This window comes from Bubalus bubalis, chromosome X, assembly GCF_019923935.1.
Source record: "Bubalus bubalis isolate 160015118507 breed Murrah chromosome X, NDDB_SH_1, whole genome shotgun sequence".
In the NCBI taxonomy this organism is placed as follows: domain Eukaryota; kingdom Metazoa; phylum Chordata; class Mammalia; order Artiodactyla; family Bovidae; genus Bubalus; species Bubalus bubalis.
The window spans coordinates 23,461,525-23,487,830 of NC_059181.1; the positions used below are offsets into that span (position 1 = coordinate 23,461,525).

General features: G+C 37.7%; 1 protein-coding gene across 9 annotated transcripts in view; it reads left to right on the forward strand.

The window, feature by feature from the left end:
* POLA1 (DNA polymerase alpha 1, catalytic subunit) overlaps positions 1-26,306 on the forward strand; it is a 300,112-nt gene that overhangs the window by 110,740 nt on the left and 163,066 nt on the right. For all 9 annotated transcript variants that reach the window (XM_025276507.3, XM_044937315.2, XM_025276508.3 and 6 more), the window contains exons 27-32: positions 7,217-7,249; positions 7,994-8,086; positions 9,289-9,494; positions 11,302-11,434; positions 17,310-17,441; positions 22,133-22,307. In XM_025276507.3, the coding sequence (XP_025132292.1) occupies positions 7,217-7,249; positions 7,994-8,086; positions 9,289-9,494; positions 11,302-11,434; positions 17,310-17,441; positions 22,133-22,307 (772 nt within the window). The remainder of the gene's footprint in view (positions 1-7,216; positions 7,250-7,993; positions 8,087-9,288; positions 9,495-11,301; positions 11,435-17,309; positions 17,442-22,132; positions 22,308-26,306) is intronic.

Consider the following 26,306-nt stretch of genomic DNA (forward strand, 5'->3'; position numbering starts at 1 on the left):
GGTTTTTTATATGTCTCCCAGCAATCTTGATTCCAGCTTGTGCTTCATCCAGCCCAGCATTTCTCATGATGTACTCTGCATAGAAGTTAAATAAGCAGGGTGACCATATACAGCCTTGACATACTCCTTTCCTGATTTGGAACCAGTTTGTTTTTCCATGTCCAGTTCTAACTGTTGCTTCCTGACTTGCATACAGATTTCTCAAGAGACAAGTCAGGTGGTCTGGTATTCCCATCTCTTTCAGAATTTTCCACAGGTTGTTGTGATCCACACATCAAAGGCTTTGGCATAGTCAGTAAAGCAGAAATGTTTTTCTGGAATTTTCTTGTCGGCAATTTGATCTCTGGTTCCTCTGCCTTTTCTAAAACCAGCTTGAACATCTGGAAGTTCACGGTTCACATACTGTTGAAGCCTGGCTTGGAGAATTTTGAGCATTACTTTACTAGCATGTGAGATGAGTGCACTTGTGCAGTAGCTTGAGCATTCTTTGGCATTGCCTTTTTTTGGGATTGGAATGAAAACTGACCTTTTCCAGTCCTGTGGCCACTGCTGAGTTTTCCAAATTTGCTGGCATATTGAGTGCAGCACTTTCACAGCATCATCTTTTAGAATTGGAAATAGCTCAACTGGAATTCCATCGCCTCCACTAGCTTTGTTCATAGTGATGCTTTCTAAGGCCCACTTGACTTCACATTCCAGGATGTCTGGCTCTAGGTGAGTGATCATACCATCATGATTGTCTGGGTCATGAAGATCTTTTTTGTATAGTTCTTCTGTATATTCTTGCCACCGCTTCATATCATCTGCATATCTGAGGTTGTTGATATTTCTCCCAACAATCTTGATTCCAGCTTGTGATTCATCCAGCCCAGCATTTTGCATGATGTACTCTGCATATAAGTTAAATAAATAAATTGATAATGTAGATGTGCATATATTCTCCCAGGGTAGGGGATCCAGAGGTGCTCAAGGCAAAGTGTCAGATGTTTTTGTGTTCTGTAAATATGCCCACCCACTGAAAGTGTAATGCCTAAAGTTGTATGCAGACAATTTATGAGAGGTTATATATTTCTAGTTATTTACAACTATGTAGCCTTCAAAAGTAACCTAGAATATGGCAATATATTCTTGTATTGCTAGTTATCTTTATTTAGTATATTAGTGCCTCCTTTTCATAATACTAAAGAAGTGAATGTGGAACAGTGTCCATGCGGCCAGATGAGAGGAGATATTGCTACTTGTTAAACTTGGATTCTGTATTTTTAGGTCTGGGAGGAACCCCAACCTCTTAGTTTTATCAGTGAGAAAGCTCAGACCTAGAGAGAGAAACTAACTTATTGCTACTAGACCTAGAGAGGGAAACTTACTTATTACTACCAAATCACTTACCTTGTAATTGGCACTTGAAACCAGCACTCAGATTTCTGACCCCTGGCATTTTTTTTGAACTCACATTTGTATACAAATTGATACAGATAGATGTTCTCTCTTTGTAAAGCATTTTTTCAGCATACAGTTCTTATTCCCATCTAGCTCTGGGAACTAGGTGGTAGTATTATCCCATTTTTAATGAAGCTAAAGCTGAAGTTAAGAGGCAATGAGGAGCCTAGTGTCTTGGGAATGGTGGAGATAGAGAGTAAGATGCTTATTAAATTCATAGCCCTTGCTCCTTCAACATCTCAGAGAGAAGACACATATTTTAAGGATAACAGAGAATAGGAAAATAGGAAAAAGGTAATCTAATATATTGAGGATGAAATACAAGATATTTACCAAGCAGAAGAACTGAGTAACATGAAGTCCTGCTTGGAAACTGCTGAGACTGGGAATAGAGAAAGCTTAGATAATGGTTGGATTACCAAATATCATAATATTTATATTTCTTCTACTTTTCTCTTCCTCATCCTTGAAAACCATTCATTTTGCTCCCCCTATTATGCTAATGTATTAAAAAAAACTTTCCAGTTTATTTATAATTGTATGTCATCAGTAACAGAAGAATCCTAAAGCCATTTGAGATTTCACTTGTCGTTCTCTTCGTGCATTATTTGTTTCAAATTTGACCTTACCCAGCATTTTCCTAACTTAGAAGGTTGTCGTTTTGTTTAGTTTCTGCATCATATATCAAGTGGATTTCTTGTTAGTGGATATTACTATAATTAAGGTATGCTTTTGGAATAAGAGCTTGAAATGTTGTTGTTGTTAACTGAAAAGTTGATATTTTCTCTCTCATTTAGTATTAGTAAGCACTGTTTTAGTCTGTCAGAGCATCTAAAAACATTTTATAACCTTTGAATGAATGCATGGTAAGACATTAGTATCCTGTTCTAACAGAAAATAAAGACCCTCACCTTTATCCTGGCCTTGTAAGGAGACCCTGTGACCACACACCTCAGTTGTAGTTGGTCTTAGATCACTGCTGTTGTTAACCCCAGAGCAACAAACATGCTTTCTGCTTAGTAAACCACATTGTGGGTGTGTTCCTGAACAAATTATTTTCTCTAGGAAGCAAATTTTGGAGATAAACTTCACATTTCCTTTTTAGTCCCCACTACCCTTCCCCCGTCTTCAGAGGCTCAGATTGGGGTTAAAACACCCTTTCGTATTAATTACTGTTCTCCCCACCCCCAGCCCCACTCCTTTCCTGTTTCCCCCTCTTTCCCCCACCCCCAATGGCACTGCTCTGCAAAGCCTGCCATGATTGATATGATGGCAGTGCTGTCATTCTTCTTAACCAAAAAAAAGTCATTTTTGTTCTAGTTATTTTAATAGAGTCCCATTAAAGATGTATTGCTGACTGAAATACCGGCATGAAGGGCTCTCACTGAGCTGAGCCCAGGAATTAAGAAGTCAGGAAATCGGCTGCTGCATTGCAAGAGAGCCTTGTGTGACACCGAATCTCCTGATTGGGGAGATCATTACTGCTATTATGACTCGACTTGCGTAGGAATTTTAAATTCCATCTGAATGTCAGTAATAACCCTCTTAGCAAATTATCCTGAATAAAATCACGAAGGCATTTTATATAATAGGTGTTGAATTACTGGATAGATTTGCTAATTAAATACTCTTTGTTCTGCTGCAGTTGACATTACAGGGTAAGATCTTGAACAATTATTCTCAACAGCTGTACTTTGTTAAGGGAAAAATTAACCACAAAGTTTATTTTTTTACACTTGAAGTTGGCAGATTTTTGAAATGTGCTTGAAAAAATTCCATCATCCAATTGGTAATGAGTAGATAAATATGCAGGTGTTGCTGTGAAATCAGATAACTGCAGACTGCCTTATTAATGAATTTAGCAAGCCTTTATAGCCCTGTTTTCTAGCTGCTGGCACTTAGAAAATGATTTTCTGTCAGAATGGGTAGCTTTAATATTAGGCTTGTCACTTTGAAATGAACTTATGAATGGTTATCTTGTAATCATTGTACCTTGTGTCCAGTAGACCTTTCAGGATACCTGTGGCTTTTTAAAAAAAATGCATTTCCTTAATGGGGAAATATCTGTAATGTATAAGTTTTTGATTGTTGACTTCCAGAACATTCATGTGGAATGGGCTTTTTAACAAGGCAGGGAGACATAATGAAAAGAAAATGTAACAAGGTCCAGCCCAGATCAAGCTATTGATTAGCTCTGTTACTTTGGATAAAATTGTAGTGCCTAGTTTTCCTCATCTGTAAAATGGGGTTTATAATTTAGCATTCTACAAATATTCATTAATAGCTCCTGTGTACCAGGGCCTCTGCTAGATACTAAAAATTTGGTAGCCCACAGGAAAGATGGTGATTAAAACTATTGTCAGAAATTGGTACAACCTATGTGGAGACTTGTTTGGCTATGTTTATCAAAAATTGTAAAAAGGTACAACCTTTGACCCAATAAGCCCTCTTGTAGGTGTTTATTTCATTATTGGCAGATTGGCAAATTACATGTATATAAGGATTATTAAAGTGTGATTATGAAGGTAAGCGTTAGGAACCATCTACATTTATTAGTAGAGCACTAGTTAAATCATGCTTGAGATGTACAGTGGAACACTGTGTAGTCATTAAAAAGAAAAATTAAGACTGCTCTTTATGTGTGAATAAGGAATAATCTCTGAAATAAAGTACTAGGTGAAAAAAGCAATTGCAGTGTATATAGTTCTTTTTTAACTTTTTATTTCATATTGAAGTATATCTGATTAATGATGTTGTGATAGTTTCAAGTGGACAGCAAAGGGAGTCAGGCATACATATACATGTAATAGTGTATATAGTTTTAGTAGTTTGCCTAGTTTTCTGTCATTTGTTTGCAAAGCATCCACCAAGAGTTTTCGTCCATCAAAGGGAAACTCATTTTAGTAGCAGCCCTCACTCAGATTGTGTGTGGAAATGGTTGTGAGCTGGTGGCAGGACAGCGTGAGAGTGGGTGTTGGAGCTGAGAGGTGAATGTTGCCGCTTCCTGTTGGAGGTGTACTCAGGGGAAACACATTAGGTTTGGTTCACAGTGCAAAAGGAGAGCAGAAGAAATTGGTTAGTGCACTTGTGGAGTTGGAGTAAAAGATTGACAGATTGCTCCCGAGATGTTGTACTTAGCAGGAAATAGTTACCTTGTGGGGCTGTCCGTTGTGATGAGGGAAGCCCAGCCCAGCAGGGTGGAATGGTCAGAGGGTGAAGACATCTCATGATAAGTAGTTAGTTTTGTCCTCACTGTGATTACCTTGACTTGGGAGGATTGCATTATTGCTTGTTTCTCAAAGGAATTGTCAGGTGTTTTCCCACAATGCATTTTCCTGTAATTTAAATATTAAAAAATGAAGATGAAGTAGAGGAGAGTGAATGTTTTTTATGAGTTAACTGGATTTTAGCATCTAGTAGAAAAGTGATTGAGATTACTCTGAGACCTATCAGTCAGCTAGCCAACGGTTTTTCGAGTGCTTGTTAGATGTGAAGCACAAACATGTGCTCTGACCTCCAGGAACTTGTGGTCTAATTGGGGAGGGGACAGACTGTGGGCTAAAAACTGTTTCCAGGATGGGATTACCACGATTATCTTAGTCCAGTGGTCCTTAATCTTGCCTGCAACATAAGAATAATCTTGAGAGCTGTTTAAAAGAATTGCTGGGGCCAGGTAGTGGCATTTTAAAAGATCCCAGGGTGATTCCACTGTACAGTCACTATTAAAACCATTGGTTACCCTGATCTGTATTCACCACCACCCACCCCCAGGGCAGGAGAAAGGTTTTCTTTTCCTGATAACTTAGAACACTGAGCTCATGAACAACATTGGGTGACTGTACCAAAGGTGAGGTGGACAATAGAAATAGAACACAGGGGTAGATATAACAGATCCTCTTAAGGTGAGCATTTACAGGGCTTTGTAACATAAAGGACCAGAAGTACAGAAACACTGTGAGGTTTGAGCTGAGTTGACAAGGAAGATTCTTGGAGGTAGGAAAAAGAAATGTAAATGAAGTAAATCTTCTCTCTGGCTCATTGGAAGAGTGACTCTGGCTTAGAGTGATGCTTTGAAAGATGGATGCTGATCTGGAGGCAATCAGTGACTCAGGCCCCACGCTCTGGAGTCAGTGTGCCTGGGTTCATATCTTTGGTCTATCACTTACTAGGACAAATTAATTATCTTCTGTTTTTTGTCTCTAACAAATGATTGTATTAATAAGTGGCTGTCTCAGGGCTCTTAGAGAATGAAATGAAAAAATTCACAAGATGCTCATAGCACAGCATTTAGCCCATATATTTTATATATAACAAACATGCACTGAGTGCTCAGGATGTTGTATTACTCCTTTGAAGAGGCCTTCATTTGTAAAAAATGTTTTACTTCTGATCTAGTCCAAGATAATTGATATGTTTTTGTCAGAACTACACTGTAACCTATATAACCTTTAGTCTTACAGCTGTATATGTCTGGGGACAGACCTATTTACAGATATTATCTACTATCTGTCTTTATTCAGTGAATGTTTATTGAGCCACACCTTTGTACTGGGCACTGTGCTTGCTCCAGGGATATATAGTGAAGAGGGCCTCCCCTTTCTAAAATTTTTTTATTGTCCTGGGTACTGGAAAGTTTTAAGTGCTTGGTTAATCTTTGTGGTTTTTTTTTTTGTTTGTTTGTTTTTTTTTTTTTAGCCATATAGTTCTTTTTAAATATTGCTATCAAGAATATGGCCTTTATGCCATATTATAAAAGGATATTTTATTAAGTATATTTATTAAAGATAGACCTTTGCAGCAAATCTGCGAACATCTCTCTGCCTAAGAGTTGGTATACAGGCAAACTGATTTTTAGATTATGATGATATTGTTTTGAGGATTATAGTTAGAAAACCATCAAGAGCTTTAAAAATATATGGAAATGACAAACCATGGGGTTGCCTATATCTCTCAGTATATATTTCAGTTCAGTTCAGTTCAGTCCCTCTGTCGTGTCTGACTCTTTGCGACCCCGTGAATCACAGCACGCCAGGCCTCCCTGTCCATCAGCAACTCCCGGAGTGCACTCAAACTCATGTCCATCGAGTCGGTGATGCCATCCAGCCATCTCATCCTCTGTCGTCCCCTTCTCCTCCTGCCCCCAATCCCTCCCAGCATCAGGGTCTTTTGTAATGAGTCAGTTCTTCACATCAGGTGGCCAAAGTATTGGAGTTTCAGCTTCAGCATCAGGCCTTCCAATGAACACCCAGAACTGATCTCCTTTAGGATAGACTGGTTGGATCTTCTTGCAGTCCAAGGGACTCTCAAGTGTCTTCTCCAACACCACAGTTCAAAAGCATCAATTCTTCAGCACTCAGCTATCTTCACAGTCAAACTCTCACATCCATACATGACCACTGGAAAAACCATAGCCTTGACTAGATTGACCTTTGTTGGCAAAGTAATGTCTCTGCTTTTTAATATGCTGTCTAGGTTGGTCATAACTTTCCTTCCAAGGAGTAAGCGTCTTTTAATTTCATGGCTGCAATCACCATCTGCAGTGATTTTGGAGCCCAAAAAACTAAAGTCAGCCACTGTTTCCACTGTTTCCCCATCTATTGGCCATGAAGTAATGGGACCAGATGCCATGATCTTCATTTTCTGAATGTTGAGCTTTAAGCCAACTTTTTCACTCTCCTCTTTCATCAAGAAGCTTTTTAGCTCCTCTTCACTTTGTGCCATAGGTTTTTGTAATTATGTAATGCATTAATCTTGACTTTTTTCCCATTTCATTTAGATTTTGATGCATACGAAGGAGATGGTTCAGAAGGTAAGCATTTTCATTGTACAGTAATTCTTAGATACCATACTTGGTGATGATGTTGTATTTAAGGAAAATTGTAACCCAAACACTGGAAATGGCTTCTTAGGATGCCTGGTTTATATTTATAATCCCTCCTAATGGATTATAGCCTTTTTTTTTTTTTTTTTACTAACACTGATATAATCTAACCACTGCTTGAAGCCTATATGTGAGTGTTTCTAGCAAATTAGTAACAGTGCTAATTAGAGTTTACTTCCAGGCCTTTATACTGTATGTGCTCTAGTGTTGTTTATGATGATTGATTTTTTTGGCACTCTTCATATTCTGCTAACTACTAAGAATTTAATATAGATTTGTGGACCGGGTTGAAAAAACCCCATTTTGTCTCTGCTTTATAAATTGCCCTGACCATTAAGCATGAGGGACAGTTGGTAAATACAGACCCCTCCCTTTCCTGGTCTCTTATCTTTATTTTATTCAGTCCTACATTTTATTTCAGTTGAAACTAGATACTTCCTCTGCCACTCCACTGTCTGCTTTAAGAAAATCAGGGAGATTTTTTTGTGTGTGTTTTTTGGTTTATTGGGGCTTAGTCTTTGTACACTGACAATATGGGCAAGAAGAAATGTAAACTTTTCAAAAATCATCTGGAACCTGTAATTTATATAATGGAAAATTTTGAGTTTCACTGAGTGTATGATGGTCATGGTGTTTTTGTTGTTAATTATTATAATTTTTGCTTTTCATTAGATGAATCTTGAAGTTATTTATGGAGATACAGATTCAATTATGATCAACACCAATAGCACCAATCTGGAAGAAGTGTTTAAATTGGGAAACAAGGTGAGATAATTTCATAAAATTATATGTTTCACTTAATTTTGTGAATTGTTTTTGGTTTCTACATATACGTGTCCTTCTGAAAATGATAATAAACTTAGTGCCTTTGATTCTTCATCCCCTGTTTTATTTCAACTTCTACTCTAGTTATTTACTTTGAGGGCAAAAACAAAGGAAATTGGTTTTTCCGTAAGTAATAGATATGTTTTACCTTTAGAAAACAGTCTAGGTTTGGTAAGTTTAAGATGTGATCACGTTAGTACCTATCACATTGTCATTCATAAGGAGAAATATGTCTCTAGTTACATTCAGATGTATTTTATACAGTGATAGATATGGATAAATACATACCTAACTACATTATATGTATATATCTATAATTTTCACGAGAATACTTAAAATAATTTAAAAAGACAAGGGAACATTTAAAAATAATCATTTGTAGCCTAACTGCAGTTCACCTAACAATTAGCAGGTGTTTTTTGATAACTTGTTATGTTAAGATATTATCCCAATAAACTAAAACTAAGGTACCATCTTATAAGCTAACAACTTCCTGCCTGTCTCCCCTAAAATGTGTGAAATTTGAGCTGTAGTCTTTACTTAACAACAAGCTTGGCATATTGTACTCACTGGACCTTGAAAAGTTGTGTATTTTCCCTTGAGGTGATGGTCTGTGCAATGACGCTATCAATAGAGAGCAGGTGGCTGTTCATTTATTTGTTCAGCAGATAGTTATTTGCTTAAAGTCATGGTGCTACAGGAGGTACAGAGAGATCTTAGACACTATTTTAAATAGTAAAGTTTTACTGGCCATGTATCTAGTTGTTGGACTATCTCTAATTCAGTAGTTTGAAGGTAAGTACTTATGCATTTAGTTTTTAGATTCGAAAACAGTCTATTACATAATTTTCATACATTTCCTGTAGCTGACCCTGCCACTTCTGTCCTTTGGTTGAGTGAGATGATGTATTTATAGTATTGTCTCTTTGTTTATCTTTTTATCTGTTTTTGTTCCTGTGCTTTTTCAAAGTTCTTGCATCATACCAAACTTCATACTGTTTTCCATATAACCTGAGTAAATGCCTTCTAGTCTTGTGTGACTTCTAGTTCTGTTTAGATGAACTCTTGGGAATTTGTAGCATGTTCATCTTCTCCATATTAGATATTTGAGAAGCTAACATTAATGGTTGAAATGTTCACAGGTGAAAAGTGAAGTGAATAAGTTGTACAAACTGCTTGAAATAGACATTGATGGTATTTTCAAGTCCCTGCTACTGCTGAAGAAAAAAAAGTACGCTGCTCTGATTGTTGAGCCAACATCAGATGGGAATTACGTCACGAAACAGGAGGTGAAAGGATTAGATATAGTTAGAAGAGACTGGTGTGATCTTGCTAAAGACACTGGAAAGTGAGTTCAGCTTTCATTTTTGCTTTTGTTGTTTGCTTTTAAACAATTCAAGTGTTAACAATGTGGAGAACACTTGTGATTCTGCCAAGCACAAGGACACAACTTCTTTTTGTTATTGGTATCATTGTGTATTAACAGCTCTTACTGATTTGGAATGGAATCTTACAGATGGGTTAAAACTTAGAGCAAAACTTGCTCAGTAAGAGATGCTTGCTGTAAGGTGCATCTTATGAGTTTTCACTCATGATGAGGTTAAACCTTCACATTTTAGATATTTACAGAGTTTCATTGATGTTAGCTTGTTTTTATTTTGTTTTGCTTCACTGTTTCTATTAGGAAGTCCCTTACATTGTGTTCCTGAATCTTCGTAGTGCCTCTTTAAGGCCATGATTGTTAAGTTTTCCCTGTGTTGTGGCTTCAAATGTTCTAGGATTCAAAGTGGGCCATGGAGTGAGACTGTCCCCGCCCATATCATTTGTGTGTAAAGGTTCTTACTAATCTCAGGTTAATTTAAGAGCTGGTTCTCAAATATCGTATGTACCTCCAAAATAATAAATGTCATAACTGACCCCTTAGTTTTATACATGTGACTGCAGATTGTGCTAATAAGACCTGTTTGTTTTAGGGCCACATAAGGCACACATTTTAAAAAGACAAATCTTCAGATACTTTATGTCCCATCTTTCCAGATAATTCGTGCTTTGTGAACCTGACTAGTTCTGAAAATAGAGGGAATTTTTCCTTTAAAGTGAAATTTCAAATTAATTTTTGTGTTGCTGAATATCAGCATTTTTTTACTTGTTTTCCAGCCTTTTCACTTGCTTTCAAGTTGGAAGATTGAGCAATTGTTGCTTCTGCAAAACTATTCTTGATTAGGCAAAGTTGATCATCTGAGTGTGGGTCACTGTTAGCTTTTTATGAAATATAGTTTGAAATGCTTCATTGCCCCCAAATGTACCCAAAGATGAAACTACTTTGTATAGACTGTCGATTAGAGTGTTCTCTTCAGCTTTGTCTTTTCTAAGAAAAGATGCATCATAATAGAAGTAAATTTCTCTGAGTTAGAAATGTATTAGTAATTAAAGCTATACAAATGTTTTTGTCAGGGTTCTTTTTCTGACAAATTATAATGCAGCTGTCAAACCCTCGCTCTGCATTTTCTCAGAAATGGATAAAATATTGGCTTCCTTACTCCTTTTCTTCTTTTTTTCTCTTTTTTTGGGGGATCTGATAGAATAACATGAAGCTTTTGAGGCATAGTAATACGATTGGAGAACACTGGGAAGTATAATAAAGCCGAAGAAAGAAAAGTTTGAAATCTCTGAGTTTTAAACGATTTGCATAAAGAACTTTATTTTCCTACTTTCTAGCTTGTGGTCATCTTGGGCAGAGATACTATCAGAGATAATATCTTGCAGCTTTATGAGGAAAGTGAAAAATTTATCTTCTCAGATTTTAACCTATGAGTAGAATATAGCTGCTTGTGAATTTTATAATTGCGTAAAAACATGATGGAACACATATTGTTCTCCATCCATACACAAAATAGGAAGCATTAGCTGCCTCATTAAAAAAAAAAGTCTCTGTATTTAAGGACAAACCTGACATTGCAAGGTTGGTAAACCTTTGGTAGCGTTAATATTGAAAAAACAAATAGTAACGGCCTTCTGGACCTTAACCCTCATATTAGCTTTTAGTATGGCTATTGTCCACATGTTAATCTAATGGCATTTATCTTCCTTGTCTCTCCTTTATTAATAAACTATGATATAAAAAATCAAACCCTCTCCTTTTTTTTTTTTGGCAGCTTTGTCATTGGCCAGATTCTTTCGGATCAAAACCGGGACACTATAGTGGAAAACATTCAGAAGAGGTTAATAGAAATTGGAGAAAATGTGCTAAACGGCAGTGTCCCAGTGAGCCAGTTTGAAATTAATAAGGTAAATGTGGCGTTTATTACTGAGCCCAGCTGCTGCCATGTGTTTTTCTCCTCCTTCAGATAGTTGAAGAACCACCTCATCCTTGCAATTGAAATAAATTCTAGCCGGTGATGAAAGCTGCTTAACAACTATCTCACAGACTGCGCATTAGCATGGCACTCTTCCTAGCTCAGCCCCTGATGCTCCCCTATCTGTTGCAGGGCCTTCTCTCATGGTTCTTTATTCACGGAAGCCTCGTGTCCAGAGGTGCTGTGTTTATAATTGATGTTTCAGGAACTTGAGAGTATTACATTCTTCATATTCCTCCTAAGTTATAGTTGTTTGGGGGGCAGGCCTATAAACTTAGAGAGCCTGTGTTTGTGCAACTTTACCAAACGTGATCCTTAGAGATACTATAATCAGAAGGCATCTTTGTATGTTGTTCTTTAGTCATAAGATGGTGTTAGTATTTTCTATATATTCAAACCACTTGTGGGTTTTTTTTTTTACTATAAAAGTTACTCTTTATGGATAGTCTTAGTTGTTGAAAATTGAGTATATTTTTTCTTATCTAATTTGAAAAGGAAGGTCTTCGTTTCCAAAAGTGCTGTGTAATTCAAGATGTTAGGTTATAGATTTTTCTCTTTTTTTCCATTTAAAAAGAGTATCCTTACATACTCAGGAGGTAATTTTGCAAATACCATTTTATCCATTTTGTGATAAATAAATTTTGCTGTCAAACCTCATACTAAAAAGAATTTTGATGAGAAAGAGTCTAATGATGGCATTAAATGGAATTTATAGAGTTAAAACTCGTTCTTCATGCCCCTATACTAAAATAATGAGTCATTTCTGCACATCCTTACTCTTTAAAACAGTTTTGCTGCTACTGCTAAGTCGCTTCAGTCGTGTCCAACTCTGTGCGACCCCATAGACTGCAGCCCACCAGGCTCCCCCGTCCCTGGGATTCTCCAGGCAAGAACACTGGAGTGGGTTGCCATTTCCTTCTCTAATGCATGAAAGTGAAAAGTGAAAGTGAAGTCGCTCAGTCGTGTCCGACTCCCAGTGACCCCATGGACTGCAGCCTACCAGGCTCCTCCGTCCATGGGATTTTCCAGGCAAGAGTACTGGAGTGGGGTGCCATTGCCTTCTCCATAAAACAGTTTTACATGATAGCAATTACAGTGTATATTATTTTGAAATTTGTTTTCACTTAAATAGATTTTACCACATACTGGTATTAACCTTAAAAATCATCATGTTTAATCTTGCATTTCACTGGTACACCTTTAATTAAAATTTTTGCTTGAGTATTACATTTTTTATTTTTTCCTCTTGTAAATTACTGAATTGAACATCTTTGTTTGTCTTTTTGCTTTTGGATGAATTACTTTCTTAGTTTAGAGTCCTTAAAGGTTAAGCATTTGTATCAAAAAGTTTGAGTATCTATATGGCTCTTGTCAGATTGCTTTGTAAAACAGTGATACTAATTAATAATTAAAAAAAAGTGTGTGCTAATTTCACCACAGATTTTCTTGTACTATATAAGAGATATGTTATTGGTCATAATATCATTGGTGATATTTAAGTAAAACATCGCTACCACAAAGGATATGAAACACTATTTTATCATTGGGTTTGATTTGCATTTCTTGGATTCCTAGAGAGAATGAATATTTTCTTTGCATGTCCTTATTTGTATTTATTCTTAGGGTAAGTCATTTGTTTCCTATCCCTTAACTGAGATGTCTTTAATATCACAAAAATGACATTCACTTATGCGTGAAAAGTACAAAAAATGAGAAATAAGGAATATAAGAGGATGTGTGTCTTGGCACTAGCTCTTCACTCTAAGTGATGCAGTGCGTGCCTATTGGTATGGAATCACTTGTTACATTGGAGAGTGGTTTCCTTTCAGATTTTGTTTTGTCTCTTTCTTAAAAATTTGTCTAAGAGTTACTGTTTCAGTTTTGCTTTAATCAATTTTTGCATCAGTTCTGCAGATTGTATCCCTTACACTATCTACCTTCTTAGAAATATGGGTCCTCTGTTGCATGGGGTTCCAGGCATGAATTAAGAAGGCTGAATCCCAACATGACCACATTACTGGCAAAAGAACATTGCCCTCTAAGGTAATGGGCCCAGGCCATCATCTACTCCTGTGGGTGACAAGACAGTGTTACTAGTGTGCAGAGAAACCTAGCCTCAGAGACACACTGGCCATCTCTGAGTTCTTGGGAACTTTCTTCAGCCTTGCTGTTTTCAAGTTTTTATTATCAAAAATTGAAAACTTATTCCAAAGTAAAGAGAATAACATCTTGAACCCACATACATCCATCACTTCAGTAATTACCAACTCAAAGTCACATATTTTTATTACTACTAACAATACTGGTTAATATGTAGTGTGATTTGGACTGTGCATGTATTTTTCCATGCAGAACTGAAACCTACTTACTGTCTTTATAGTCTTTATTTCACTTGGTGTGGTAGCTGGCAAATAATAGTTGTTCACTGAGCATTGAAAGAATTCCTCGGCTTGTTTAATCATCCATTCATCAAACATGGAGTACTTTTTACATGCACAGTGCTAGAATCTGGGATATAAAGTAGAATAAGCAAAACCTAGTTGGTATTTTCAAGATGCTAAGTTGGTGTAGCAAAGATACTGTTCCATGCTCTGATACTTTTTTAAATAAAGAATTCCTGCAGTGTCAATGAAAGTACAATAAATTCTATGAAAGGACTATCTATATCATAGTTATTCCTGTGCTTGTTTATATTAAGCTTTTTATATATCAAAAGTGACTGTGCTAATTAACATTTGTCTGAATATCTGTACTGTTTAAACTTGTGAGTAAATAAGTTTTTACATTTTGTCACTTTCAAAGGAGAGTGGAATCAAAGAGTACTCTTCCACAACCATGTGACTGGTTGCGGAAGGCCTTATGATAAGATACAGATTAGATTAGATTGACTTTGTGATATGGGTACAGCTTAAAAATGGGAGGTGAGTCTCAGGTGGAGGGGTGAAGTGGTGAGCTTTACCTTTGTAGAGATTTAAGCCTTTGTTGCCAACAACAGCTGAAAAACACTGTGTGTGATTTTTCTGAACTGCTGTAATCTTAAATATATTTCATAAAGTAACATGAAATACCTCACAGCTGATTTGTATAGCCTTGGCTAACTTGAGCCTAAACCACCAGGAAGCATTTTTTAGAAAAATCAAGCCTTCTGAAACTATCTTGTAAAATTCCCAAATAACCCCAATCTAATAATTGGAAAGTGTGTCAGATGAAATTCAGAATTTCTTAACATTGCACTGAAGTATAGTCAATTGAAGAAGATAACAGTTTTCTTAAGTAGAGTTATATTGATTAAGATTTCTATGCAGTATTACCCGTCCAAGTCAATCAAGACTTTGCATAATGCAGCTCTGAGGAGGTTCAAATACTTGGAGACTCTTCCAGGCAGGCACTCTCCTACACTGAGTATATAATTTAGAAAGTGTACATAATGGGTGGATGTGCAGTTGTGTTTGAGGACCTGCTTTTATTCTCCTACGGTAGTTCTCCAGTTTCCTGGTCTCAGGACTCTTTTCACATTCTTAAAATAGTTGAGGACTGCAAGAACCTTTGTTTACGTAGCTTATATTGATATTTACTGTTAGAAATTAAAACTGGAAAGCATGTATTAGTTTATTTAAGTGTCAGTAAACCCATTAAATGATTACAAAAATAAATTTTTTTCATGAGAAATATGTATTTCAAAACAAAGAAAAATTAATCAGAGGAATTGTGTCATTTTGCTATTTTAAAAATCCTATTTATGTCTAGTTTAGCAGAAGACATCTAGGTTCTTATATCTGCTTGTGCATCCAGTCTAATGTGATGTTGGTGTTGGTTCAAGTATAGGAAAAAAGTCGTTTAACACAAATATGTAGTTGGAAAAAGGAGAACTATTCAGTAACTTCTTAAGATAGTTGTGTGTATTCTTCTTTGATTCTATACCAGTACTCTGAGTGGTATTGTCTTAAAGGTTATTTGCAATGTGAAAGTAGGAAACCATATCATACTCTCTTACATTAAAATCTGTTCATCTATGTGGTGCTTTGAGTTGATAATTTACCCATGCATGACAGTATACATTGATCATTAATTAAATGTCTGTTTCCTGAGTTTTACAGATCTTCTAGAATATTGGTACATTTCATTGTACCAATGAATTATCAAAAACCACATTTTAAAACATTTCTTTTTATGAGAAAAGTCTTTAAGTATTGGGGAGCTGTCAAGCTTACAGGAATGGAAACAAATTTTCCAAAATTCTAATTTGTGCCTGATTGCTTCAGTATTCTCAAAGGCAATATATACTGTCAGGTGTTTTCCTTGAAGTGGCAGGCTCACTTGGTTCTTTCTGAGTGATTGTCTGCCAGCTACTCAACTTAGGGTAACCTATAGTTGTCCTGTCATTCTTTCACGTAAAAATTGTGTTGAGAAAGGCAGCTAGTTTAGCTTGTAACTCGGACTGTTGTATATTACAAATGCCTTTCCTCGAGCAACCTTTGTTCTTGAGTATACAATAGATGTGCCTTGTGCATACTTCCCATTTTGTCACACAAAATAATAACTGTCCTCAGGGATCAAGACCTTAAAAAAAACTGAGTTTGTGGTGGTGATGAATACAATGTGTATTAGTACAGTTTGGTGTGTCTGCCCAGGTTCATGTTTCTAAGGCATCAGCACCTTTACTGACCATTGCTTCTGCATCGCCAGTGCAAATGATATTATTAGGAAAATACTTTTGACTTCTCCAGCCTGCAAAGAGGTGTCAGGAACCCCCAGGGATCTGCCAGCCACACTTAATAGGTGATCTAGACACACACCTTATTCCTGGTCCTTTCTCTTGTCTTTTGAAACCTACCCCTTCCCTTTGTGCATATTGAGTTCTAGTCCGATAGACTGTATTTTTTCTCATCTTGCTTTTAACTTTTACTTTTTCTCTCTGCTTGAATGTTCTTGATCCTGTCATCTTTTCTTAAAAATCTCTTTTTTCCTTCATGTGCTAGTTCATTTTCTTCTTCCATGATTTCTGCTCTCAAATGGTAGAGGTCTTTCTGTCTCCAGATTCTCTGTAACACATAGTTCACCACTCCCTTCTGGCACATGTAGCTTATTTTAGACTTTTTTTTGAAGAATGGAAAGTCATCTAATAATGACAGATGGCCTAGAACCAGTGACTGTCTTACTCATCATGCGATAGTTTACAATGCTTGAACTTCATGAATTATCGCAGAGTGAAGGAAGTAATTTCTTCTGCAAACATTGGGTTGTTCTACACGCCAAGTATCGTGAGCCCTGTGACCGCAGCTCTGGGCAGTGCTGACCTGTTCCTGCTCTCATAGGGCTTTTCTGTTATAAACTCACTTACTCTGCTTTTGGAGAACTTAAGTTGACAGTGTGAGTAAATCCTGTGATTTCTGGTGCCTTCGTGATTTATTTAGGCAGAGAAACCGCTGAGAAACAAATCATGAAGTCAGGGGAACCGTTATCCATCCGTCTTAAGTAGTCTGTAGAGAGTTGCAGACATTAGAAGAAATTCTAAGGCTGCATAGAAGACTGAATATATAGTCTTAATTTTTATATCCAAGTATCCTGTGCCTTGGCCTTAAAACTCATATTTCTTTTTTGTCAGGGTTATATCTGGTTATATTAGTTACTACATGAAGGAGAGAGGAGCCTTGAGGCTGGAATGTCTAAAGAACCTGTGGCAGTATTTTCTACATGTAGCTTTCTGTCATGTTTATGTGGCTGATGTGATTCTAGCAAAGATATGTTTTGTGTATATCTTTATGTGAAGGGTTTGATTTTAAAGTTTGAGGCTTTTTCTCTCTTAGGCGTTGACCAAGGATCCCCAGGATTACCCTGATAAAAAAAGCCTACCTCATGTACATGTTGCCCTCTGGATAAATTCTCAAGGAGGAAGAAAGGTGAAAGCTGGAGATACTGTGTCCTATGTCATCTGTCAGGTAAAACTGTCATAATGAATAAGACTTACACCACTTCCACACCCAGAGTAAAAACCAGATCTCTACAGTGTCTCATTTGACCCAAGTAACTGATGCTGTAAAGAGAAGGTTTAGTCTTGGTTGGTTTTACAGCATTTAAAAACATTAGTCAGGGGTATGACATATTTTGTTAAAATTTTCATTAAACTTTTAAGAGCAGTGTTTTTTTTTTTTTTTTTTTTTAAGACCAATGCTTTGGTTGAGTGAAACTACTTTGGTGAGACAGGTATATAACAGTTGCTACAGTTTAAATTTGAAATGAATTTGAAAGCATATACCAGTTTGCTCATGTGTCCAGTTGTTGCTGCTGCTGCTAAGTCGCTTCAGTTGTGTCCGACTCTGTGCGACCCCACAGACGGCAGCCCACCAGGCTCCCCCGTCCCTGGGATTCTCCAGGCAAGAACATTGGAGTGGGGTGCCATTTCCTTCTCCAGTGTCCAGCAGTAGTCCTTTATCATTCCTTTTGCAGCTGTTTCCATTCTGAATATTGGTAGAATAAGAGAGTAAATGCATGTTTCACTAGCCTGTTCAAATAATTACTTGAAAAAAAATGAAATGCATGGTTATATGGAAAAAGGTGAGACATCCTAAAACCATAGCTTATGAAGAAAACACAGATTATCTAGCAAGATCCCTTTTTTAATTCTTTATTTTGAATGGAGTGGGCCTAGAACCCATCTCTTGCCTTTTCCCTGTTTCATGAGGCATCTCCAAGGAACTTCTAGGTCTTCTGGAACAGTTTTAAACCAGTAACCAGGTTTTTTTGAGAGTAGCATGCCTCTCACAGTTAGGGATGGGGAGAAAGGGTAGATCATAAGGGGATTTGGGTTTGGGGGAAATTGTTTTTATTTGTTTGTGTGTGTATTTTTTTTTTTTTTTTTGGAAGCACTTAACTTCAGTCAAAACAAAGGAGGGAGTTGCATCCCTTCTCTCTGCTTAAAAAAGCCAAAGCCTATGTCCAAATTTTTTACAGTTACTATGGTGTGGTCTGTTTACCAAAAGGCATAATTCATCTCAGTAAGACTGTTTCTTTTTAATTAATCAAATATTGCATTTTGTTATTAAGTAAAAAAAAAATTAGATAAGCCTTGCAATATGATTGATCTTTGTCAAACTCCCATCGATGTGTTTTTATTTATTTTTTTATTTGTAATTTACTTTTTAATATAATTTTATTTATTTTAATTGGAGGCTATCAGAGTCTTCAAAATGTAGGAGTCATCTGAATAATATCTGCTCGGAACTGTGGATAATGTACATAACAAATGATTTAAGTACATGGACAGGAATCAGCACTTGACTCTGTCTCCCTCCTAGGGTTACCCTTGATTAAGAACTGTTACAGAAAGCCAGTTCCTGCAGGAAAATATTTCCATAAATGTCTGACTCGCTCAAGCCCTTAATGTGCTTTGCATATTGCCTTTGACAAGTCTCATCTCAAAAAAACAATTTTCATATTATGCAAATAAAGATTTTGGTAAATAGGCTAGTTTTTTTCCCCTTATGTCTTTATATACATGGAAAAGCTCTTAAGATTATTAATGACAGGAGCAGATGACAGCATATAACTTTGAAAAATTATATAGGTTTTCTGAAATAGCATCTAAAAATGAAATCAAGTCACAATTATGTTTTGGCTAAACCTGGAATGGAGATGTATGGCCATATGATATATGTATTTCAAAAGTCAAGCTTATATTCCTTGATGTCTAAATATTAGGTCTTACAGTATCTTCTTCTTGGGTCTTAATGATATACGAAAAGCTCAAAATGCTGATGCTAAATCCAATTTGTTATATTTCCAACCCTTTTCCCATTTGACTGGTTCTGGGTCTTATTTTCTTGTTAAAAACAGTTCTTTTATTGATTTATTCTTCTTACTGTATCCCAAGCTATAGGACTTTAATTTGCCTTTGTCCCCTAGCAATGGGGCATGCCCACTTTCAGTATATTTGCTAAGCAAAGCTGCCTACCTCTTTTGCTTTTAAGCACTCAGATTATTCTTTCTCTTTCCTAACACAATCATATTTTTAGAAGATGTTTCTGAAAATGTATGATGACACATTTTTAAGAGAACTGTTTACTGCTCTAAGCAAAGGTGCCCTCTCAGAATAGCATAGCTCCTAAACAGGTTCTCTTTTGTTTAAAATTTACATTTTGAGGATAGTGCTCTCCTGATAACTTTCTCAGACTATAAATTCCATTGAGTTCAGAGAGTAGTGTTTGTGGTATATAATAATTTACATTGTAGTTCATAGTCTTATTAAACCTAATGTGAATTATTTGCAGAGATCTTAAATTAACTTCCACTTGTTGATTAAGTGTTAAATCCTTTATTATTTAACTTTCATCAGACATAATTTTCATAAGGTATGCCTTTAACATAATTGTTTCAAGGCTTCCAGTTGTCATCTGTTAAATCTTTTTGCCCATTGGTGTCCTAGTAAAGATGACCACATCGTTTGGAATGGATTCACCATGTCTGGTTGTCCTTGTGAAGTATGTACTTTGTGAAGTTCACAAATTACTACACTGGCAGTTCAGGGAAGTGCCAGCCTTGCTTCTCAGTCTGTTGTTAAGGTGTATGCTGTATATTTTTGCATGTACCATAGGGTCTTGCTATGTTAGAGAATTAGGTCTTTGATATGTTATGTTACAGCCTAAATGTTTTCCCAACATAACACAGGAAAACCCGTCATCGTTCCAATTCTTTTTAATTTAGTCATATTTGAGCTCAGATTTTTAAAATATAATAAGAAACACATTTGGGTCACTGTTAAAAAACTAGTCTTTTGTGGGGATACTTAAAAAGCGCTTCAACTGAGAATATGCTTGGAACTTTGTCAACTTTTTTTATAGACGTGTCTTCCATGAGAACATCTAATGATACATTGGAAAGTAACTCAAGCACCATCTAAAAAAATAATTTGCCTCCACAAATTTGGTTTTTATTCTTTATTAAAATTTTTTAAAACTCAACATTACTATAATCTTAAGGACAGATCAGTTTTTTAAAAACTGTGATTCTATTAATTGATCAGATTTCCTGTGTTTGTTAAAAGGCAGTCCGAATATAGTTGTGGTGCATAAAGACACTGCTCAAGGATCTTTCATACTGTTTTTGTCATTGACATCCTATTCCCATCTAATAATTCAGACTTTTAAAATGGCAACAATTAAAGTTGATTAATTCTGCCTAAATTCTCTTACTGTACAGTGAACTCCTGAAAAATAATTATAAACAAGTCTTTTAATCTGAGATTTGCATGCATGCTCAGTTGCTTCAGTCGTGTCTGACTCTTTGCTACTCTATGGACTATATAGCCTGACAGGCTCCTCTGTCCATGGGATTCTCCAGGCAAGAATACTGGAGTGGGTTGCCATGCCCTCCTCCAGGGGATCTTCCCAACGCAGGGATCGAAGAACCTGGATCTCCTGCATTGCAGGTCGATTCTTTACTGCAGAGTCCCCAGGGAAGCCCCATAATCTGAAGTTTGCTTCCTTTCTAGTTCTTTCATTATATTATATCTTAGCATAGGTAGAAGCTCGTTGATACACATCCTAATTTGTTTCTGTCAGGAGCCTAGCCAGAGAAAGAGGCCATTGCCTCTAGTTTGTTGTAAGACAACGATGTGAAAGGTGGCCTTTGCTTTGACTTTGGCGCTGAACTGAGAAGGGGCTGATTGTAGCAGGAAATCAAAGAATAGGATTAATATTGTAATCAGTTTTCAGAGCAGCTGAGCACTGTGAATAGTTAAAATTTATGAATCTGAACATTAAATTCTGTTGTTGCAGACAAGAGAAAGAGTGGAGTTAGTTGTTGGATGTTGGTCCAGTGGTGTGATGCCTTTTTGATTCACACATGGTGATGACACTATGCACAGGACTGTGTATGGGCCAATTTACTCTTATCTGTTATTCTTGTGAGCTTCCCAGGTGGTGCCGTGGTAAACAATCCGTCTGCCAGTGCAGGAGATGCAAGAGACGTGGGTTCGATCCCTGGGTCGGCAAGATCCCTTGGGGAAGGAAATGGCAACCCACTCCAGTATTCTTGCTTGGGAAATCACATGTACAGAGGAGCCTGGTAGGCTGCAGTCCATGGGGTCACAAAGAGTCAGACATGACTGAGCCACTGAGCACACGCATGCATTATATCTTGTGCGTAGGTTACACTGTTGGGTTTCATGCTCTTTTCTTTTCCCCTTGCTCATTTGTTTCTCAGTGACACTTAACAGCTTTCAACAAGAGATGTTGAATACACATACACACCCAGTCTTTAAGATGATACTATGACATTAATGTAATAAAAGGGTCACACATTTTTTGGTCATGGCTTCTAAAAGGCCTTTGTTAGCAAGTCTTCCCTGTGTGTTTCTGTGATATGGCAGGTGGAATTATTTAATCTAGTCATGCCATCTTGTTGGTTTCATGTTTCAACTAAAAATAGAACACAACACATGCTGGATTTACATTCCTGGACCGTGGGTAAGTCGTTCTCCTTGATCTTCCTCCCGTTAGATGCTTATGACCACCAGTAGGTCAAAAGGACTTCTTGGGCTTTGGAATTGAATATATAAAATTTGAAGTGTCTGTCTCTTTGGCCAAGTACGTGTGATTTCTCACAACTTTCCCTGTACTGTGTTCTCTTATAGGATGGTTCCAATCTCACTGCGGGTCAGAGGGCCTATGCACCCGAGCAGCTGCAGAAGCAGGACAATTTAAGCATTGATACCCAGTACTACCTGGCCCAGCAGATCCACCCAGTCGTGGCTCGAATATGTGAGCCAATAGATGGAATTGATGCTATCCTCATTGCATCGTGGTTAGGTAAGTGTCCCAAGCTCCCTTATTTCAGCACCCGGTGATAGCAGGCCGTATGGTTGAAAGGTTGTAGTTGAATCACGTGATTACACTGGCATTCTTGGCCCCCGGAGGAGAAGAATTCAATCTGGGGCCAGAGACGAGGCTTGATCGCTCAGAGCTTTTGTGTAATAAAGTTTTATTAAAGTATAAAGGAGATAGAGAAAGCTTCTGACATAGGCATCAGAAGGGGGCAGAAAGAGTACCCCCTTTGCTAGTGTTAACAATGAAGTTATATAATCCAAAGAATGTCTGGAGGTTGTAAAGACCTCATCAGACCTACTCCCATAATTTACATTTTAAGATAACACTGTCCTCAGGCAAGATACATCCTTGTAAAGACCAGGTCTACTCCCATAATTTACATTTTAAGATAACAGAAGGTTGAATCCAAAGACTGTCCTTAGGCAGGATACATTATTATTATATAATCCTAAGGAATGTGGAGAAAGAAAAAAGTTTGTCCTTTCTTCCTCCTTGAGAATTCCAGACCCCTCTCTCCTTGGGGACCCCTAGACTCCCTATCAACCTGCCTAGGAAATGACTCTCTCACGGTCCTCCCTTACCTGTCAGGAGCTTTGTTTAGAGGCACGGTACCGCGTTGAGCACTTCTTCATTTGCAGTTGGGCATTTGTTTTTGTCGTTGTTTGGTTAATGTCTATTTCCCCTCCTAGACTGTCGACCCCACAGACTTGCTACCTATGTAGGCAGATGCCTGCTCCCGTGCCTGCACTAAGCAGATGCTGAGGGGAGAGAGAGGAGGCAAAAGAAAAGATAGGAGAAGGTTTTAGGCATCTCCTAGTCTCTGAGATTACTTAGTTGTGGGTTTAATCAGTGAACTTTCCTTAATAAGATTTATTGTATCTTGATTATTGTTTCCTCTTGTCTCAGACTCTAAATGTGTTTTCGCATGAAGTGAGAATGTACAACTTTTTTAACATTATAAGACATTTAACTTTTATTTGATTCCCTTTGAATATCCTGCTCTGGCTTTTAAAAATTTTTCTAAGACTGGACTCATTATCTTCTAGTAATTAGTTGATACCTAATTTCTCATCATCTCTGGAGGTTCCATCCATCCCTGACAGCTCATTCTTTCTTTGACTTTTTGCCAGGTCATCAGATTGTCATCTCTTGCTTGGAAATGTATTTCATAACCAGCCCTGAGCATATTTCTAGATGACCAGCATATTGAGAGTTACATTGCTTTAAGGTCTCTGCTCTCTATGCCATTGTACACAGCGATGAATATTTTTAGAATAACTGCCTAATAAAATCCCTGGCTAGCTCCTCACTATCTGTAAGTCCAGTTGCCACTGACATCTTACAGTCTGTGACTTGGGCAGTTATAGACTAACTTTTTAGCTCCAACCTTTATTTCTAGCTCAACTTATTTTGTCCTCTAAATATGGCATTCCTTAATCTGTCCCTGCTTCATGGAAAATTCTCCCCCTCCTCTCATTGAAATGTCTGGCTTAAGACACAGGCTTTGGCATCATAGGGACCTGGGTTCAAACCCTGGTTCTGATGTTCATGAACTCTGGCTTTCGCAAACCTCTGAAGCTTGGTGTCAGCCTTGGTCTCTGGAGTCATAAACTAGAGTTGTTCTGAAGGAGCCATTAGAGATGCACTTGAGATGCTCCACCTAGGCCTGGGCAGGGTTAGTGCCTGATCTTGACCACGCCCCACTCACTGTCAGGCCTGTGCAGAAATATGTCCAGACTCCTCTAATCCATCAGATTTGCATGCAGTTATCTCTTGGTGTGCGTTTGTAGACTGAGATTGGACAGATGAATCATCAAGTCACATACTTTCCACACTGCTCTTGTTGAATGTGTTTCTGGGCTCTTCCCCGCCAGCATGCCCCTTTCGCCCCCGCACCTCCTTCTCTCCATTCTCCCATTAGTGTCTGCTCTGGAAGTGGAAACTCATTTTTGACATTTGCCTAAGCAAAACATAATTAGGAAGATAAAATTCTGCTACCCAAATCATCATATAATGTATTCTCAAAGTTGAGTTGTATTTGATGATGTTTATAAATCCTCAGCTGGGAGGAGGGAGCATAAGTGCACAATATTTTTGAGCTTCCTTCTTTTTTTTTCCCTCTCCTCCTCCTTGAGTGCTTACTCTATCAGAAATTGTAATAAGTCCTTTGCATATGTTATCTCATTTAATCCTTTCAGTAACCCCATGAGGCTATGTTGTATCTCCTCCATTTTACAGAGAAGAAAGCTGAGGCTTAGAGAGGTAACTAACTTGGTCTTGTCACATCGCTAGTTAGCAGCCAACTGTGCTTGGACTGGGAGTCAGCTCTGTGTGGCTCCAAAGCTTGTGCTTATACCACCACCACTTCTTACCTGGGAGAGGCTGTGACCCATGCCCTCAACCAGGAGTGGCATAGTGTTGATGTGAAGACCTGGGAGCTTCATCCTCTTCATGCTTCCTCTTCTCCCCACTGATAAACCCCTGCACAAAGCATTTGTTTTTTTAGAGTAGATCTTCCTGGTTTTAGTTTGGATCATCAAGAACCTGGTCCAAAGGCTAACCATTGCCCTTTCATTCCTTAGTACTGAATTTTCTGGTGGCCTAGAGCTGAGGAGAGGTAGATGAAACAAGCCTCATCTCTCAACTGACATTTAACAGATAAGGGTGGAGCCTTGTATTTCAGCAGAAGAGCCCTAGGTGGTAGATCCTAGTTGGTAGACAGGCTGATGCCCACTTGGATATCTCAAGACTGGCTGTACAAGGAGCAGACCAGACTGATTTTGTTAGTTCCAGGGTTGTATTTAAGATCCTTTTCATATCCATTAAATCGCAGGCACATAGTAACTGCTTAAAGACAAACTTTCTCATCATTGTGGCTATCTTATGAATCCAGTTTTCATGTATTATTTTCAAAGCTGGTAGGCTGGGGAGTTCCATCTTCAGAGCGTTCTTGGTGTTACTTAGCACCCTCAGTCTACCGAGGGGACCATGTGACCGTGTGCACATCGCCCCTCTCCTACCTCCATCGCCTGAAAGCTCCCGTTTCTGGGTAGCTGCTTAGAGCTGCTGAAGGGCCTGTGTCTCTCACCCTGAAGGAGCTGCAGCTGCTCCCCTTTTTATCTTTTTCTCATCTTTATCTTCTGCTACTTGACAGCAGTTTTTATGCTGAAGACATGTGAAGTTGTCATCGTTGTGCAGTCTGCCTCCTCCTACCGCAGCCCCCGGCATCACCAGCAGTATCCACATACCTATCTACATTTGTAGTAAATCTCCCAGTCCTTTATCTTTACTTCTTTGCTCATAGGAGGGTCCACAGTAATGAAGTGCAGAACAGCAAGTGCCAGTCACCATGAAGATGTGTAGAAAATGTGGAAGCTGGCTGGGGAGATCTGTGTAAGCATCTGCCCCCTGCCCTTTTTAGGAGCTGCATTTTGATCTGCATCCTTTGTTCCTCCACCCCAAGGGAAAATTAGGGTGGCTGTTCTTCACTAGGGGATTCGAGGCCCCTGTTATCAGTTCTCACTTAGCCTGTGGTTTTAGAGGAGGAGGGAGGAGATAGGGAAGTGGTGGGAAAGAAGGGGAGTGTTAGGGGGTGCCTGGTTTCTAAGAGGTGCAAGCTATAGGCATAAAATTACTGTAATTTGTTTTTAAAGTTCTAAATCTGTTTTCTTTATATTAAAAAAAAAACTGCAGTTAGTGAACTGACACTGTTAAATGAGTTGAAGTCTGCAAATGTACACATAAAATATAAGCCCTCCAACCGTCTAATCACAGACATAAAATAATTCTCTTGCTTTTAATGTAGTTTTTATCTTTGACTAATGAAATGTATTACGGTGTTGAAACTTCAGTGAAGTTTGCTACTTTGTCCTTTTAGGTAGTATAAAGAAATCAGGAATAATGGCATAATTTCATTTAGGAAAATTATTAAGTTCATGATTTTTTATTTTTAAGACTCCTTTGTGGAGAGCAACTATATTT